Source organism: Salvia splendens, chromosome 9, assembly GCF_004379255.2.
Source record: "Salvia splendens isolate huo1 chromosome 9, SspV2, whole genome shotgun sequence".
NCBI lineage: Eukaryota > Viridiplantae > Streptophyta > Magnoliopsida > Lamiales > Lamiaceae > Salvia > Salvia splendens.
Window position 1 is genome coordinate 20,819,696 of NC_056040.1, and position 18,766 is coordinate 20,838,461.

General features: G+C 40.2%; 3 protein-coding genes and 1 pseudogene across 4 annotated transcripts; 1 reads left to right on the forward strand and 3 right to left on the reverse strand.

Annotated features, from left to right (window-relative positions):
• Positions 1–238: 238 nt before the first annotated feature.
• On the forward strand, positions 239–4,380 carry LOC121748905 (lycopene epsilon cyclase, chloroplastic-like). The gene is made up of 11 exons (XM_042143468.1): positions 239–639; positions 1,565–1,736; positions 2,034–2,166; positions 2,288–2,398; positions 2,487–2,589; positions 2,823–2,966; positions 3,036–3,143; positions 3,239–3,335; positions 3,419–3,547; positions 3,791–3,923; positions 4,058–4,380. Exons 1-11 carry the CDS (start codon positions 343–345, stop codon positions 4,221–4,223), a joined length of 1,593 nt encoding a protein of 530 aa, XP_041999402.1. The 5' UTR covers positions 239–342; the 3' UTR covers positions 4,224–4,380.
• Positions 4,381–4,555: 175 nt separating this feature from the next.
• On the reverse strand, positions 4,556–8,403 carry LOC121748906 (probable protein S-acyltransferase 17). The gene is made up of 10 exons (XM_042143469.1): positions 8,063–8,403; positions 7,895–7,988; positions 7,193–7,287; positions 6,941–7,108; positions 6,789–6,861; positions 6,656–6,708; positions 5,685–5,776; positions 5,541–5,593; positions 5,228–5,353; positions 4,556–5,134 (listed from the first exon to the last, which is right to left on the reverse strand). Exons 1-10 carry the CDS (start codon positions 8,209–8,211, stop codon positions 4,859–4,861), a joined length of 1,179 nt encoding a protein of 392 aa, XP_041999403.1. The 5' UTR covers positions 8,212–8,403; the 3' UTR covers positions 4,556–4,858.
• Positions 8,404–8,638: 235 nt separating this feature from the next.
• LOC121749280 lies at positions 8,639–10,694 on the reverse strand (annotated as a pseudogene).
• A 312-nt stretch (positions 10,695–11,006) lies between these two features.
• LOC121748029 (casein kinase 1-like protein 2) lies at positions 11,007–15,833 on the reverse strand. Of its 2 annotated transcripts, none has more exons than XM_042142241.1 (14): positions 15,497–15,833; positions 15,383–15,423; positions 14,502–14,571; positions 14,252–14,400; positions 14,031–14,126; positions 13,869–13,939; positions 12,991–13,052; positions 12,828–12,891; positions 12,671–12,755; positions 12,467–12,593; positions 12,268–12,350; positions 12,133–12,196; positions 11,906–12,039; positions 11,007–11,747 (listed from the first exon to the last, which is right to left on the reverse strand). In XM_042142241.1, exons 1-14 carry the CDS (start codon positions 15,570–15,572, stop codon positions 11,448–11,450), a joined length of 1,422 nt encoding a protein of 473 aa, XP_041998175.1. In that variant the 5' UTR covers positions 15,573–15,833; the 3' UTR covers positions 11,007–11,447. The 2 variants fall into 2 exon arrangements, with proteins under 2 accessions (XP_041998175.1, XP_041998174.1); XM_042142240.1 differs by having other exon boundaries at positions 11,906–12,042.
• Positions 15,834–18,766: the final 2,933 nt, after the last annotated feature.

Below are 18,766 nucleotides of genomic sequence, written 5' to 3' on the forward strand. Positions count from 1 at the left end.
CACGGCCTAGCGCCACGGAACCGCCGAGCGCTAGGCGGGTTTTAAATCCGAAAACCGCTAGGCGGTTGCAATAGATCGCCTAGCGCCGGTGCTCGGCTAAGCGGTGCGCTAGGCGCTACTGTGGATGCTCTTAGTACTATACTCAAACCGATTAAGCTCATTCCAGATACCATCCAATGAATTCTATCCACGTGGCATACGAGAGCTGAACACCTCATCATAAGCTCCCTCCCCTATCCGTTACGCAGAGCATGAGCTAAAGGCTTCAACACCAATCTCCCATCTCTCTCTTCTCTACATTTCCTTCCCTGCATTTTTCCGCTTTCCAATTCTAAAGCAGACATGGAGAGTTTAGCAGCGAGAAACTTGGCGGCAATGGCCATCTCAGTTTATCCCACGAGGAGGAAGAAGATGAGGAGCCTCTCCAACGAACTAGGCTTTTCTGCAAACCCTCATGCCCATGGATCTACGTCTTTCCGTCTGCGCTGCGGTGGCGGCAGCGACAGCTGCCTGGCGTTGCCTGTGAGAGAGGATTTCGCGGACGAGGAGGACTACGTGAAGGCGGGAGGCACGGAGCTGTTGTTCGTGCAAATGCAGCAGAAAAAGGCCATGGATCACCAGTCTAAGCTCACGGATAAGGTTATATAGTTTCGTTTCCCGCCTTTTATCTCTCGATTTTACAAATTTTAACTTTTTCTCTCGATGATTACATGCGTGTTGGACTGGTGTTGGTTGATTAGTTGACGTAATGAGATGTGATTTTGGCTTTCTGCTTTAGTGAGTCTGGATTTTGTGTGGAAATTCTGGAGATCAGTGTAGTGGATTTTGATAAATCGTTATCGTGATAGTGATCTCCTTCCCGTTTTTCTGCTCTCCAACATTTAAATCGATGGTGAATATAACTGGAAAACAATTGAATGAGTTTTTTTTTTACAAATAACGTTACGTAGAGATAAGTAAGCATATTTAATTGTGGCAATGGATTTTCCTAACTGGATCAAATATCTATTTGTGGCATTCCTTTACGTTTGACAACTACTCCTAATATACTAATCATATGTATGAAAATTGTGAACCAATTGATTATCATGATGTTCTCAGTTTCACGACTAGGCACCAATTTGAGGCTTCACCTTTTGGAAAATGGTCCTAAGCTTTCATGTAAGGAGAATTTTTTCATCTTTATACAAAGTCACATGTTGCTCTGGTATCTGGCTCCAGCACAGTTTACAATGCATGGATGAACACAAGTACTATTCTTAATTAGATCACATCGAATGGCAATACTGCATAAAAATCTTAGAGGAAAAGGAAGACAAACTTTTAAATGGCTACGCACACAGATATTTTTTACATATTTATATGGAACTAAAATTTTACTATTGGCTTTTCTTTTCCAAACACAGAGCTGTAGATCAAGAAGTTTAAGTCTTTGTATAAAGTATGAATTCAAACAGGAAATTTATCTTTACTTAATGTACATGTATGCTCTCCCTTATGCTTTTATTAATTTTAGGGAAACTCCGCATTACTCTTATCAGCGTGTCTGTCATCACGTCTGCAGTTACCAAGAATATTGACTGGAGAGAATGTGCTGGATTTGGTGGTAATCGGTTGCGGACCAGCAGGGCTAGCTCTTGCGGCTGAGTCAGCTAAGCTAGGTCTCAGTGTTGGGCTTATAGGGCCTGATCTTCCCTTTACAAATAATTATGGTGTTTGGGAAGATGAATTCAAAGGTGCGTATCTTGATGCCATTCCATTAATTGATTTTTCAACAAAATGATTTAGGGCATGTCAGCTCAATAATACTTCACATCATAAGCATTATGAAATCCTTCATTGGAAATCTCTATCAGTTATTTTGCATTTTGATTGCTTCAGAGCTTTACGACAATAAATTTTATAGTTGCGGCTGTACCGTGTTGATTTTCCTAAAAGAATACGCAAACATTGATCATTTTCCATATTTCTTTTACCACCATTCACCTTTCTTATAGGGTTAAAGAACATGATGTTCATTTGCCACTTTACAGATCTAGGACTCGAATGCTGCATTGAACATGTCTGGCGGGATACTATTGTGTATCTAGATGACAACCCTATTTATATTGGCCGTGCATATGGACGTGTTAGTCGCCATTTGCTCCATGAAGAGTTACTGAAAAGGTAAACTTTATCAGGGAGAATGCATTTCTTTTAGCTTTTTTTCCCATAATATATCTGTTACATATTTGGCATTGCATACAGGTCACGGTTATAGGTTTGTAACTCACATTAATTTTCTTAGGTGTGTCGAGTCAGGTGTATCATATCTTAACACGAAAGTGGAAAGGATTATTGAAGCTTCAGACGGTCATAGACTTGTAGAATGTGAAGGAAACCTTGTGATTCCCTGCAGGTGTGCCTATTGTCTGTCTTTTAATTTAGTATACTTTGTGAAGAACTTAGTTCTATCCTTTGCCTGAGCCTCTGACTCACATTTACAGGCTTGCTACTGTAGCATCCGGGGCAGCCTCAGGGAAACTCCTAGAGTATGAGGTTGGGGGTCCAAGGGTTTCAGTCCAGACAGCCTATGGCATCGAGGTTGAGGTAGGAATGTTTAAAAGGTCTAAAATATCAAAGCTGTTGATATCTAATACAGTACCTTTCACCAACTCTAACTGAAGATAGTGACTTCATTTTAATAGCACTTATTTTTGCTGGTTTACCATACTCGCGATTTATATTAAATATATGATGCCATTATGTGTACTTTCTTGAATTGAACATCACGATCACCATTTTCTTACCCATTTATCTAAATGCATATTTATTTTTTTCAGGTGGAAAACAATCCATACGATCCCAGCCTGATGGTTTTTATGGATTATAGAAACTACTGGAAACATAAAGTCCAATGCATTGAAGCACAATATCCAACATTTCTTTATGCCATGCCTATGTCCCCCACGAGAGTTTTCTTTGAGGTTTGATCAAACTTTATTATACACTGTTCTATATTGCAGGAGTATTGAACTAACATAAGTGCTAAGCAGGAAACATGCTTAGCATCAAAAGATGCAATGCCGTTTGACCTATTAAAAAATAAGCTAATGTCAAGACTGGAGACTATGGGAATCCGCATTGTAAAAACTTATGAGGAGGTACTTCCCTGGCTTTATCAGTTTATCCTTATTTTAACAAGAACCTTTGGTTCCGTGCTCCTCGAGATTTTAACAGATGCATGAATGTTGTGCAGGAGTGGTCTTATATTCCTGTTGGTGGATCCTTGCCGAACACTGAACAGAGGAACCTCGCCTTTGGTGCAGCTGCTAGCATGGTCCATCCAGCCACAGGTAATAGTAAAGAACAACTGAACACCTTAGTGACCATTGCTTGAAGAAAGAGTAAAGTCATAACATATCCTTTTGAAAAACAGGATACTCAGTTGTTAGATCCCTCTCAGAGGCTCCACAATATGCATCTGTTATTGCAAATATTTTGAGACAAGACCATGTTAAAAACGTGCTCGTCAGCTCAAGAATTTCGGAGAATATCTCAATGCAAGGTAGAGAGTTGCATGAAAACAATCATACATTGATCGCATGCTTATTTTCATTTGATATGCATTCGAACCTCATATTGTTACTTTAGTAAAGATACTCATACCTGTTGTGCATGATTTCAGACTGCTTAGCTAGTTTTCCGTTTAATCTATTAAGTGTTTCTTTACACAACTCATCGTTTGCTTTTTCAATGGCTGTGCAAGACAAACATTCTTGTGAAAGCTCTAATGTCTGTCAAATTTCAGCATGGAACGCCCTTTGGCCTCAGGAGAGGAAAAGACAAAGAGCATTCTTCCTCTTTGGATTAGCCCTAATACTGCAACTGGATATCGAGGGCATAAGGACTTTCTTCCACTCATTTTTCCGTTTGCCTAAATGGTTAGTATGATGTAGCATTTTGAACCATTGATGCATCAAACATTATCTCATGCATCAAGCAAGTTCACAAAAGAGAGCCTAAAGTTAATTACTATTTGGTGGCATTGTTGAGTCTGAGCTTGTTAATCTGGCAGGATGTCACAGGGATTTCTCGGCTCGACTTTGTCGTCAGGAGATCTCCTCTTGTTTGCACTGTATATGTTTGTTATAGCGCCCAATGACATGAGAAAGAGCCTAATCAATCATCTCATATCTGATCCTACAGGTGGAATTATGGTAAAAACTTATCTTACACTATAGATTACAACGTTTCACTCCAAATTTCCACTCCCATCTAAATATCCTCCTTCAGATTGCACTTGTCTGTCTTCTAATGTACATAAACTTATATATCTAGCTTATAAAATATACTCACATTTGGTTATGTTTTCATAAATGTTACTCTGTCAATGCATAATAGATCGTACCAAGCTGGATCAGTGATATGTTCAATGTCTCTCAACGGTTACATTGACAATTTTACCCTTTATCAAAGTGTTTGAGAATATTACATAACGACAATTAACGTTGTGAAAGGGCAATATAAAATTAGATGTATGGAGCATGATACTAATTTATCAGAGATCATAAAATTGCTAGCTGCAACAGTCCATGAAGTACAAATCCATTTACAACTGTTTGTTACATAAAATACAAATTTACATCCTTTGACGATTAAGTTTTCTAAGTTGGAAGGTGTATTGTTAATACTCCAAAATATATCTCATCTCTTTTCTACTCCCATCTATGACACTCAAAGTAATCTTCCAGCAAAGAAAAATGAAAACAAGAATGCAGTGACAAAAATGACCCAGATATAAGTGAGGATTGAGTTCGGATGTGGATGCAATGCGCGTGGCTAGCAAAAATCAAGAGACACCGAATCAAGGAGAGAGTTAACCTGATTTTGATTTCATCAGTAAGAATGATCGCCTTGTCGAGAAGGGAACAACAACCTCATAGATATTATGAAGGTATCCCTTGTCATATATGTTGTTTTTAACCACTTGTATCTCTTCCAGACGAGATCTTCTGAAGAATGTCTTCCATTTGCTCTCCTGAGGCTTCTTTTCTTGATTTAGTTCTCCTAAACTAGCTTTTAGAGCTTCCGCACTCGTCTTCGCCTCATTCACCTTCCTCTGCCAGCTCAGGTACTCTTGCCATTTAAAGCTCTGAAGTTTAACACCGGATAAAGCGAACTCAAGGGGTATATTACTGAGCTCAAAACCAACACTGTGGAATGAAATGCGAGGAGACAAAGATACCTCATTTGTAGTAGTGTTTGTAAGACAGAGTTTGGCATGGTATGTGAAGAAACCAGCTAATAGCAGAGTAATAACAGCCAGAAACACCATAACAAGGATTTGTGTGCTATGGGAGTTCAACAACCACTGCCATAGACAGATGATCATTATCAGAATGCGTGACTGAATAAGCATATTTTCACAGAACCGACTTTATTGAAACTCGCCGACAGAGAACTGTCAACATGCAGTTAAAAACAAATTGAAGTGGTGATGGATTGTTCAAGCTATAACAGAGCAACTATCTAGAATGAGGTTAAATTGATCAACTTACCTGTAAAACAAGTGGGGCCAACTCTCTGTAAGAATTTTCAATGCCATAATAAACTGCAATACCCATAGAATGAGAGAATAGATTTATCATTAGACAAAGACTCGGATCCATGGCAAATAAAGGATGGATTAGCACCAACCAAACCTGTTAGAATGTGGACAACTTGCAAGTCTTTCAGCCTACCAGCAAGAATTAACCCAAGCGCAAGAATTCCATACATGCAGATGAGGAAATGCCTGCATCAGCATTAAGAAACAATTTAAGGGAAACCATAGATCCAGCAAGAGAGACTCATAATAATGACGTTCTGAAATTTTGGGTCCACATTTTTATCATGGAAGGTCCTCATCTGAAAATTATGAGTTGTGGAAGGAGTTCCTAGTTTATTACTTAGCTGAGGTCAATAAGGATCAATTGGTTCTGAAATCCAGTAACAGGTTTAAAGCTAGAAACATAGAGGTTCAAATCCTGTCCAGAATCACGCTTAATGCTACTCTTCCTCAAGTATGCTAGTATATCAAACCAATGAAGCTTCTTAACTGATGTCAGCATCTAATGCTCTGCCCCTTACAATTGACAAATCTCTAATTTCTGTACCCATATTCAGTTCTGGTATACCTCCTTGTTTTTATGCATTCTGTCTTAAGATTTTCGTCTCAAATAATTTCACATTCTGCAACTCAGAATATAGCCCCCTTAAAATTAGTGCATCATATATAGAATAGTGTAAGTAGGACATTAAGACGACTGAAAAGTTATCCCACACAGGGGCAGAGCTAGCTTATTGCTAGAAGGGGCAAATGCCCCACCTCAATTTTTCCTATGCATATGTGCATAACATGTAACAAAAATTATTTTTTTAAATTTATTCACTAAATGCCCCTCAAATTCTTATAATTCTCTTATATATATTTGCCCCCTTCAACATAAATTTCTAGCTCCGCCCCTGATCCCACGTGCAAGATTCTGTGCAGCTAAATCATGAGGAAAACTACAATGTTTATTTTCATACACTCATTTGTTCTCAGAGAAATGTGTCAAACATTGCCAAAAGGGAATCGTAGAGAAATAGCAAGCTTAAATATTATATTTTGCTGTCTGTGTTTACTACTCACCAAAGAATAAATGCCACGAAGTATCTGGTGTTCCTCTCTCCTATGCAATTGTTCTTGAACAGAAATAGATGACATTATCTGAATGAGAGACTATATTTAATTTTTTTAAGAAAAGGAATTCAATGATACATACCATCCATGCACAGTGATGGTCAAAACGACCAACACAGCGATCACATATACTGCAGTGCTTTGACCTAGCAGGTCTGGTAATGCAAGAATTAAATCCACTACTTAATTTGTTAGAATAATTCTGGATATCTGAAACCAGAACAACAAGCTTACTTAGGAATTTTGCATGTACCACACTCTTTCTCTGTGAAGATAATGTTATCGTATGGATAAGCAGAGAGGTACAGAGAAACATTGGAAGAGTTCACAACCCCTGGATCAGAAAAGCTAGTCAACAGAAAGAGGATAATACCCACTCCAACTGCCAAGAAGCTTGTGTACCTGCTAATACATAATTTCCAGAGTAAAGTAACATATATGTTTCCTTAAGGGGACAAACATCAGCCATAAGAATACAGAATATACCTGTGCATTCCACTTATATAATACCCTGGAATGTAGACGAAGGATGACTTTGCAATGATGTAATACGTTGATCCAATAATTAACAAATATATCAACTGCATAAATAAAAAATAAAATGTTAAACCAAACAGCTTTACGTACAGTGAAAGCTGTTCTTCAGGCATTAATACGTTGGTTACTTCTCCGTTCATCATTACATTTAACTTAATTTTTTAGTTCAGACCACCACAACACTTGGAGAGGGGTTTTATGGCCAAATAGACCAAATGAAAATCCATAAGCTCAATTATAATACCAAAAATAGTTGCAGATAAAGAAAAAGATCTTCCTAGTATCTCCCTGATGGAGACATGGTAACAAGAGGTCAGACTATGTGCAGAAAATGGGGGGAAAGTGAGATTTTTGTTTTTCCAAACTAAATACTATGATGTTGGATCAAAAAGATCATGCATTTATACTACAGGTCCTATTAGGGAAGATGTTAAGAAGGTGTTTAAGCATATATGCACACTCCATGACTTAAATCCATGAGCATGTATAGTTGAATAAAAACAAATGGTAAAATCGATAATTAACATGCAAAATCAACATCTACAGTTGAATAAAAAACAAAGAAAAAAAATACATAAAGCAAGAGTCTCTCTATATGTACAGACACAACTTTGACAACAAAAATAACAAAAATTGGAAAAGAAAAGGAACCTGTATGATAGGGTTGGGACGGTCACAGCAGTAGTACTCAACAGAGTGAAGCGCATCGACAGCCCTAGAGCCGCAAGAGAAGAGGACAAATCGGCTGCATCGCAATTACTTATTAGAGAGAGAGAGAGAGGAAGAATGAGAAATGAGTAGATAAGAAGAGTGGGTGACCGGAAATAGTCGTAAGCGCCGAAAGTGAGGAAGAAGTGGAAGCTCTGGATGAAGGTGCCCTCAAAAATTGGCCACTGACCGCAGAGGAAAGATACCACTACCAACAGCGTCACCAATCCATGGCACACCAGCAGCCATTGGAGTGCCATCAAATTGGGTTTCAGGAGAAAAAAGGATGAATGTTCAAATTGAAATTTAGATAGTTGGGATTAGTTGAGAAATTAGCCTAAACTTTGGTTTGTCCGAATTGAACATTCTCAAATTAAATTAGACTGAAGTCGTCGATTATATTTTCAATGGAATTAAGTTTGGCTTTTGCCTTCTTTATTGGTTAAATAATTCCGTACTCATATTTGGTCGTGAATTTCTATTGGATTTGTTTATGTACATTTATTTACGAATATTGGGGATTTTGCACTTCATTTTGTGTTAAGATTTTACGGTTCTGTCACATTTGGGGCTAAAATGAACCAATTCGTAATATTGAGGACCAAAAGCTTTCAAATATACTAGAGTAATATTTTAGACCAAACATCAAAAAAACAATAATATTTAGGACAAAAAAATAAAAATGGATTTTAGTCAAAAAATAAAACTACAATATGTTGCATTAGTCATATTGTTCAAATAGATGGCAGATTTTCTCAATCATGGTTAGAGCTCTGCAATATCTACGGATTTCTCAATCATGTCAACACATGAGATTTTCCCTCAGCCATGGCTTCTGCTAGCACTGCTCGAGTTCTTTCATGGCGACGGAGAAGCAAGATAGTGTTCAGAACAGCCCATCTCACTTGGGCATCGGCCTTCTTCTGAGTGAATCCGAGGCTCCCAAGTAGTCTGTCCAACTATCAACAACACAACCTTCTTAGATCTTTCTCAAAATAATTTTATCATGAAGAAGAAAACCGTATTGATATCTGAGAGACCGCCTTCTGCTGCACCGAACAGCAGATACTCTGTTGCCACACCAGCTAGTGCTATACATGAGAATGTGTTGAGCGTCTGCAAATGAGCATCGAAATCAGTCGTTTTCTGTGTTTCCCATACGCCTTCAAAGGAAGGACTATACTAGTACAAGTGTGGTGTCCGAGCCGTACACTGGCTGATACTTTTCCGGTGTTCACCTGAATCAGAAGAACTATTCAAATCAAACGCGATAAAGAAACAAATGTATATATATTGAAATTATACTTTAGCTTCAATTCCTGAGCATCACTGAAAGAGCTCTGTCGAAAACATGATATGATAAGACAACCAGTAATCTTCTACATTTCATAAAAGTAGCATTCCTAAATTATTTTTCCAGCCATTGTGATGATAGAGGCAGACATATTTGAGTTAACTAAAATAGACTCACTTCCTCAAGAAATTCCAAGTCTACAAAAGCAGTCCCTGCTTGAACATTAAGGGATCCTTCCTTCTTGAGAGCTTCCAAGCTAGTGAGAGTGTAGCCCTTTGGCAGGATCCCAAGCAAATACGCAATGAAATGGAATGGAGCGTATCAACATAGATGAACCTTACTTGAACAAGAATGGCCGAGCGTATCCAGAATCAAGAAACTGACCCCGACGTTGAAAGAAACCTATGCATGATCACTTCAGAGAACATAGTATAGTAAAGAAAGCAGCAAGTAATAGTGCATAATAAGCTCTTTAACAACAAGAGAAAGGTAATGATGTATGCAACCATAGAGATAGAGCAATAATGCCCTGTGCAATCAATATATGAATAAACATCATTGGCCAATCCGAAAGGGCATACCGCGTCCAGAGGAAGAGCAATCCTAGAGAGATGAAAAAGATGTGTTGAGGGGTCAGGTCAAATAATTTCCACACTGCAGTTCCCCCCAAAAGGGCAGCAGCTTGAATGCTCCTCTCAATGGAGGTCAGCGTGGTGTCGACTGGGGATAAAAGAGATGCAGTTTCTATCCCGTTCATTTTCAGCTCATCTAGGGTATACAGCCTCTGTGGAATCTGCAAATATCCCCTAATTTGATTAACGGGTTTTTTCTTCTTTTATTCTAAACTAAAACTTAGATTCCGTGATTGTACTAGAGTTTTTTTTTATTCCGTGTTTGGGAGAGACGCATGACGCATGACCATTATGCGTCTTTGTGCAAATCACCCGGTCAGGTGTTTTCCACTTGCAAATCACCCGGTCGGGTGTTTTGCCACTGCAATCTCACAATTCGAAAAAATTGAGTCATGCGTCTCTCACAAAAACGCATAACGATCATGCGTTTCATTAAAAGGAGACGCATGAGGGTCATGCGTTTCTCCCAAACACGGAATAAAAAAAAAACAATACAATCACGGAATCTAAGTTTTAGTTTAGAACAAAAGAAGAAAAAACCCTTTGATTAACTATTCATAAATAAAGTTTTAATCGAGAATCTCGTTGTTTATGGAAGCAATGAAGAAAGTAATTAATCACCTGACGGGCGGCGCCGAAGCAGCGGAGAGCGGCGGGGTTGGCCCTGACGAGATTGAGAGCAGCCCTCTCATCGCCTTTGCTCAATTCCTTGCTCGAGCACTTGCCACCTCTCTACTCCACTCACTATTTTGCAGCAACGCCGTCGCCGTGAAATGTACAATCCTCCGCTGCCAAACATCACCACACCGCCACCCATTTTCCCCCAAATTATTACCTGAAGTTACTCCTTTTTGGGAAGAAATACTAGTAATAGTTTCTTTTTTTGACACCCACTCACTGTGAGAGAGGATAATTGGCGCCAACGGTGTCGTTTATGTCCTCAACTTCCTCCGGTATCTAGTTTTCAGTTTTCTAAAATAGAAGAGGTGGTTTTTATGATTCTCTACTCCTTTCCCAAATCGTTTTTAATTCTTGAATTCGAGCTTGAAATACATACACCAGAATTTGCCTAAGCCTAAAATTTATGATTCAATATCCAATACTACTAATTTAAAGCCAACAAATTCAATAGATACAAACATAAAGGAGCACTCAAACTTGCAATTATTCAAATAGTAGTACATCTAAGGATACAGAGATGCGTAAGCAGTAAAAGCAAGTTGCGCCAATATTTTTTTAGAAATGGTTACAATAAAAATTGCAGTCTCTGAAATTGGTAATAACTTTGTAACGACCACTGGTCAATTTTACACACAAGACCAGCCGCAGTCGCAGACCTGACTGAAGCAGAGAAGTGCACATGGAAAAAATAGACCCACACTACAACTCCCAACTCCAATAAACGTACCCTACAACCCACTCAATCACCAACAACTCATCTCCCGAGTTTCAATTCACATCTCTACCAGTCGCAGTGAGTCGAGTAGGGTTTACCGACAAAGTTCAAATTCCCTCAGCTCAAACCACACATTTTTTTGATGATTTACAGGCATGTGCTTACCATTGTTTTTCAGTGCAACCTCTCCTCATCATCAAAATGTAAACCCTCGATTCCCTTTATTGTAGAGTCATAATTCTTAATGCCAGAACTATTCACCCCAGAGGAAGTATGCTTCGCGTTGGAAGATCCACCCTGCGGAAAGCTTCTTTGCCCACTTGATGTTTTGTTTGCAGTAGCTGGACTAGCCTCAGGGGTCCGAGAGCGAATAGGATCAGAATCATTTCCCAAAGTAAAAGTTTCACGGCTTCCAGAAACAGTACCGCGTCTCAGTGTTCCACTAGACCTTCCGAAGAAGGTGGAGTTTGACAGCTGCAAAATTCAATGCGCTAAGAAGCAATACTATAACACAATAAATTCAAGTTGCAATTACAGTATGATTCTGGGTTATCATGATATATCTTTTTCTAATTTTATCCACTAATCCAAGAACCTTAACAAATCCCAACAAAAACAAATCAGTAGCTTACCACAGCATCCTTGCTTGCTGTATCATTTGCAGCTGGACTCTTCTCTCTGGATATTCTAGAATTTATAATCTGCCCAGATCTTCTTCCTGCAGGATCTCCTGAAGAAGGGCCAACCAGCGTTCCTGCTTCATCACCTGCTGTGAGGTCAAACAAGGAGAGATCTCAAATGCCAGATCAATAGAAACCCACACAATGTGAGACAAAAAGTACAAATGCGCACGACATACCAGGCAGCCGTTCACCACTGGGGATTGCAGGGGGCAGAGCCGAGCTTGTCCCAGCTCCTGGGCCCTGAAAGAAGCAAAGAAATGAATAAATTTAGATATTATGCTTCAAAAGCTTAAGAGGTTGTAGACACTTACAAGAGGCCGTGAAGGAGGAGCAGCCATTTGAGACTGTTGATACTTTAAGATGGTCCAATCAAAAACATAGTCAAACTGGAAGCCTGCAAGGAAGACATTTGAGGAAACAGTTAACCTCTCTATCACCCTTCTAAGTTCAACGAATTGTGCCATAGAATTGTGTTTGCTAAAGCAGGAAAACTGGAAGAAATATCCGGACCTTCACGAATGAAGAGGTCTCGGAATATCCTCTTAAGATAAGCATAATCTGGTTTGTCTTCAAAGCGCAGTGAACGGCAATAATGAAAATATGATGCAAACTCAGTTGGATATCCCCTGCACAAAGCCTGGAAGGAATGTAAATCAGCATTTATACATACACCTGGGAAGCATGTCCAGCGACAATATCCCATGATAAACTTACCTCAAACGAGGTTGAGACCTTTTTCTCACTTATTTTCTCATACTTCTGTTTCTTAGTTCCTGCTTTTAGTCCCTGCCAAGGAAGACTGTACAGCAGACATGTCAATCGGCAATTCAAAGTAATAAATAGAAACAATATTATATGATTAACTGTCTACCTTCCTCTTAAGAAGTACATCAGCACAAATCCAAGAGATTCCAAATCATCTCTCCTGCTTTGTTCTATGGTAAATACCAATAGCATCTCAATAAAGCAGTGATTTCAACTGATATCAATCTAGTAATCAAGTTTTGATATCATGGCAAGATAAAGAAATATACCTATACCAAGGTGAGTATTCACACTGGCATATCGTGCAGTCCCAGTCAAGTTTTTGTTCTCCCTGCAGTGGTTGCAATAGATTAAAATTTAACTTTTTCAAACAGAGACATCTGAATCCACAATTGACAAGTTCAATGAAAAATAAGTGTCTTCAAAAATTGGAGTTCAAAGACGCAAAAAAAGATTTGCTACAGGATCCAGCATATTCCTCAGTGCTTACTTCAGATGAAAACAGTCTAGTCTATAAGCAAAAGTGATATGGAGCATACACTTATCACTTCACAACTTAACACTTCAGTCTACAAGTGAAAGCAAGATGGGACTTGAATTTATCCTTAAAATTGGACGTGATGATCTGACCTATACAGACTGGATCGATGAAAGATCATATCTTACAGATAAAAAAAAGACATTCAGTGTATCAGAATTTAAAAATAAATATTGCTATATAGCTAATGTTTATTGGTAAAGCCAATAAATATCAACAAGACTGAGTCTTGTTCCTAACTCTTACACTGATATTAACATGCTTAATCTTTAGAAATTCAAAGATTTAAAACTTATGGCCTCCCAATTCCACCAGGGCTAATAGCTGAAAAACAAAATGAACTTTGCACAAAGTTATCTTAATTACTAGTTTGCAAACTTTTAATCTCTTTATCAAAGCTATGACCATAAATTCATTTAAAACAACAGGTTTATACACCCAAGATCTTATACACGACTCATTTTTTGGGAAAAAAAGCTTTTATACATGACTGATGATTGCACAACTTGAAACCAAACAATCAAACTCAATGCACAGAGCCATATGAGAAATTGAGCAAGAATCATGAAATATGTTGAACTTCTGCTGCAATACTGATGCTCGTCTTACCTGTAAGGAATATGTTGATGAGTAGAACTGTCTCTATATTTCTTTGCCAAACCAAAATCAATGACGTAGACCTAATAATAATGACAGCAGAAACATGTTCAGCAAACAAAATCCACTAGTATTACAGAAAAAAAACAGTATTGGTAATGGTAATAAAAGGACCTGATTGGCACGCCGTCCCAAACCCATGAGGAAATTGTCCGGCTTGATATCCCGATGTAAAAATGATTTTGAGTGGACAAACTCAACACGATTAATCTGAGAGAACAATTAGGCAAACCTTATAGCTAGAAATATACATGCATAACTGATGCTAAGAAAAACAATTCTTTAGTGGCAATGGCATTACAAAAGAGATAAAGCTAAAATAGGAAAACAATGACCATTTGATCAGCAAGCATGAGAACTGTCTTCAAAGAGAGTTTCCTGCTGCAAAAATTGAAAAGATCTTCCAGACTGGGCCCAAGCAAGTCCATAACCAGAACATTGTAGTCTCCTTCTACGCCAAACCATCTTACATTTGGTATACCAGCTGCAGGGTTTTGTTGCTAAAGTTAGAGTACGTGACATGATTGATATAAAAAGTTGGTCAGTAAGCAAACAACAAAGTGAATGTGCTGCTTAAAGAATTACTTCCGCCTTGTAAAATTCTGTACAACTTCGACTCATAGAGCAATTGAGGATGTTTTGCCTTCACATTTTCCTGAAAACACCAAATGTGGCATCAAAAACTATAATAGCCTAGAAGAATTCATCAATACTAATGTGCTACTACTGAATTTGCAAGCTTAACATTCTCAGCAAACACAATAATTTCTTCAATATGATGCCACGTGTTTATATTACGTTACTTAATAACTGAACAAGAGCAAGTATGCAAAGGTTTGAAGTGGCAATGGTTTCCGTCTTTCTGTAACCACAAGGTACATTAAATCAAGGTTGGAGGTTATCTAACAGGAAACTGAAAGAAATCTTTCTCTTTTGCTCAATCAAATGATAGAAATGTGCTTTCCCAGTGATAGTTTTACAAGCACCATCAAATTCAATACAGGGTAAATAAGAAACATCTTCACAACCAAGTGAAGCTGTGGTGAACAAAATATGTTATGTTAAGCTCTCTGCGATGTTACAAAATCAGGAAAGCCTAGACACAACAAGCCTCGCAATCATGAAAAAGCAAATAATTCCGGGAAGAAAGGAACGAGAAAACTAAAGCTGAAGGATATTGTAGCTACCTCTCATATAGATTGAGGTTATATCTTCGTGTTGCATCAAAATAAACAAAACAACAGTCAAAGCAACCAAAACTCAAAAAATGCGACTGGATTAATCCCACAAGAGCATATAAGTCAAACAAGTCAAGTAACCTTACAGCACAAGAACACAAACACAAGCAAATAGTGAAAAATCCAAGATAGAAGTAATATTCATAACTGGTAGTAACCTCACCATACAACAAAAGAAGATGCGATTGTAAACATATTAAAACAAATTAGAAAAACAGCAGAACTTACTAGCTTAATTGCCACTTCATCATTAGTCTGAATATTTGTCCCTGTATACACCGGAGGTGAATTAGTAACACAGAAAACCAAAGACCAGAAATTCAACTAAAAAATGAAACCTACCAAGATAGATCTCTCCAAAAGATCCACTGCCAATCTTCCGACCTAATCGATACTTATTTCCAACTCGCGGCTCCATCAACAAAAGCCCTCGGATTTCTGGATGAAAATTCTCCACTCCGCACGTCAAATTCGGCGGCAATCAACCCCTACATATGGATCTCGGCTGCTGCATAATTTCGGTTGGATCTAACAAGTGAAGCGATTTGAACGAGATTAACTCCCACTTCCAACGGCAGCGGCACTAGGGTTAGTAGTTGGAGAAAGGGGAGGGCGGAGGGGGGAGGAAGATAGAAGAAAGGGGAAAAACTTCTTCAAAACATGTGTAAACATATTACTGTGTGCGTGTTTTTCCAGTGTTTTTTGATCGGTTCTCTAAAATTGTAGGGTGCGGTGTGGACACGCGCGTGGCTGGGCCGTGGGATTCTGATTCTCGTTAGGCCATCCACAATAGGAATAGGCCAGCAATAGCCTAGCCACTGCCACATCATCAGCACTAAAAATCCTCCTGCCACATCATCAAAACAAGGAAATAGTCCAGCAATAGCCCAGCCATAACCTAGCCACATAATATCCACATCACTATTAACAAATATATACAAATTGAAATAATTAACAATCACATAATATACGAAATTTAATTTACGAGACATATACGGGAAACATTAATAATACTATTAAAATTTTAAAAAGTACAATAATTTTAAAAAAGTAAAATAATTAAAAAAAATTACAATAATTTTTAAAAAAGTACAATAATTCACTTCTCGTCGCCGTCGTCGTCTCCTCCGTCGCTGTCGCCACCATCGCCTCTGCCTCCGTCGCCGCCGCCTCTACTCCCGTCGGCTTCCCTCCGTGCCGCCTCCAAATCCTCCTGCATGCTCAGGAGCAATGTTTAAAGCAAACTCTTCTCCACGGGGTCCACCGCCGCCCGCCATTCGGCCATCGTCTTGACCATCTGAGCGCGCGTTTGTTGACGCGCGAAGAATTTGAGATCCGCTGTGGATTGGCCAAGGGGGGATGCCGACTGGACCTCCTGTGAACCCCCGACGACCCCCCTCGCCTCCCGTTGAGCCCGCCTGTGCCCAACCGGGCGAGTACAGCGAGCAAACGAACGAGGGGTCGGGACCTCCTGGGCCGTCTCACGGAGGTCGTGGGAACCACCGCTACTGCCGCTGAAATCACCGGAATAGTTCAACCGTTGCTTCTTCGGCCAGCCAGAGTCGACACCTACTCGGAACTTCTCGGAGTCGTTCAGCACAATATAGCAGTTCCAGTAGGTGAAGTCCTTGTACACCCCCTTCAGGGGGAAGGCTTTCTCCGCTATCCTCCTGCAGTTGTCTTCCGTTTGCCCACTGCTCATCATGCGGAGGGCGTTGGTGTACAAGCCCGAAAATCGGGAGACCGCAACCCTGATTCGGTCCCACCCCTTCCGGCAATCCTCCCCATTGCGTGGCCTCCCCTCCGGGCAAAACCTCTGGTAGGCTGCTGCTATCTTGCCCCACAAGTTGACGATCCTCTGGTTGTTCGAAACGAGAGGATCGTCGCAAACACCCACCCACGCCTTGGACAGCGCGACGTTCTCTGCGTCCGTCCACCTCCTCCGTACCGAGTTGTCGTCCTCACCCGGCTGCGAGGACTCGCCGACCCTTTTCCCCTTGCCTTTCTTCTTTGGGGCGCCGCGACCCCGCCCTGCGCCCCCCGTTTGAACGGAGCATCCGGAACACCGGAAAGATCTAACCCCAAGTCATCGAAGGAGAAAGTGTCAAACTGGGCTGGAGGCGCAGCCTCCGTTGGAGTCGATGTGTGCGACGAACCAGTCGAAAAATCAAAACTGGGGCGATAGACGTCCCCCGGCGTCCCCTGTGTCGCGGGCGTCCCCTGCGTCGCCGGTACCCCCGGGCATCATCTGCATCCCGGGTGCCCACCCCGGCATCTGGACACTGGGTGCCCACCCCGACATCGCCGGAAACGCCCCCGGCGGACTACCCCCGCTGGTATCCCGGGCATCATCTGCTGCCACGGGTACATGTTGTAGTATGGGGGCATCTGACTCCATCCACCTCCCACGGGGATCGGGGGAGTTTGAGATCCGCTACTCCCTGAAGTAGGCTCGTTGTTGATATCCATTTACCGTTGTTGATCTTGTACAGAAATTTAGATAGAGAGAGTACTCGTTAATACAAGTGGTGCGAATGAAAATGACATGCAAGTCGCGTATAAATAGTGTTTCGGAAACAAAAAAAATTAAAAATTCGCGCTAGGCGGTGCGCTAGGCGATCCGGACGCTGCAATAGCGCCTAGCGGATCGCCTAGCGCCGCGGAACCGCCGAGCGCTAGGCGGTTTTTTTTCACGAAATCCGCTAGGCGGCTGCAATAGATCGCCTAGCGCCGGCGCTAGGCTAGGCGGTGCGATAGGCGCTATTGTGGATGCTCTTAGAAATAAAGGAACGGAATATGGGTTGGACTTTGGAGTTGAGTTCGGTGTTTGCGTGCGAGGGACCCCTTCGTCACGTGAATCACGTGACGCCTTTTTCCATCCAACCTGGCGTTTTATCACGTGATTCTAATTTTACGACTAAATCGAGTTGTGTAGACCCACAATTACCATTTATTAAACCCAATTAAAATCTGTCTGGCATAAATAAAGGGGTAACATATTTCTAATGGTATTTTTAATAGTATTTGAAAATTGATAGATTTAAGTTAGAATTTCTATCATTTCCTCTTTAACGAAAAGAAATGTTAATACCATTAAAAAGGTCGAGATAATATTCTTGAAGTTACTCATAAAAACATTTAATTTTATTCAATTGGACGAGTAGTAGGATAGATTTATGAAAAATAGAATTAAATATTTGAATAATAAGATGAAATTAATAAAAAATTATTGAAATAAAAACTAATAAATTAATTTGAATTGTTTTATCAATTTGAATATCGTCTTTAGAGCATCAGCAATGGCGCCCGTCCCGGCAGACGTCCGACCGGCGTGCCGGACGTCCGCAATTGTGCAAGGTAAAAACGGAGTTCCGCGGACGTCCGTAGCGACGTCCGTGCGGACGCTCGCCATTGCAGAGACACGACGGACGCCCGTGCGGACGTCCCGATTTTTAAAATTTTTTTTTTATTTAATGGAATTTTTCCCTATTTGTGTTGCAATTTTAATTCCGTAAATTGTTTAATTTGTGAATTTGTGAATTTTTATTATTGTGGGAAGTCCGTCGGGGTGTCCTTGGGGATGTCAGCCATTGTGCAGTGGGATGTCCGTAT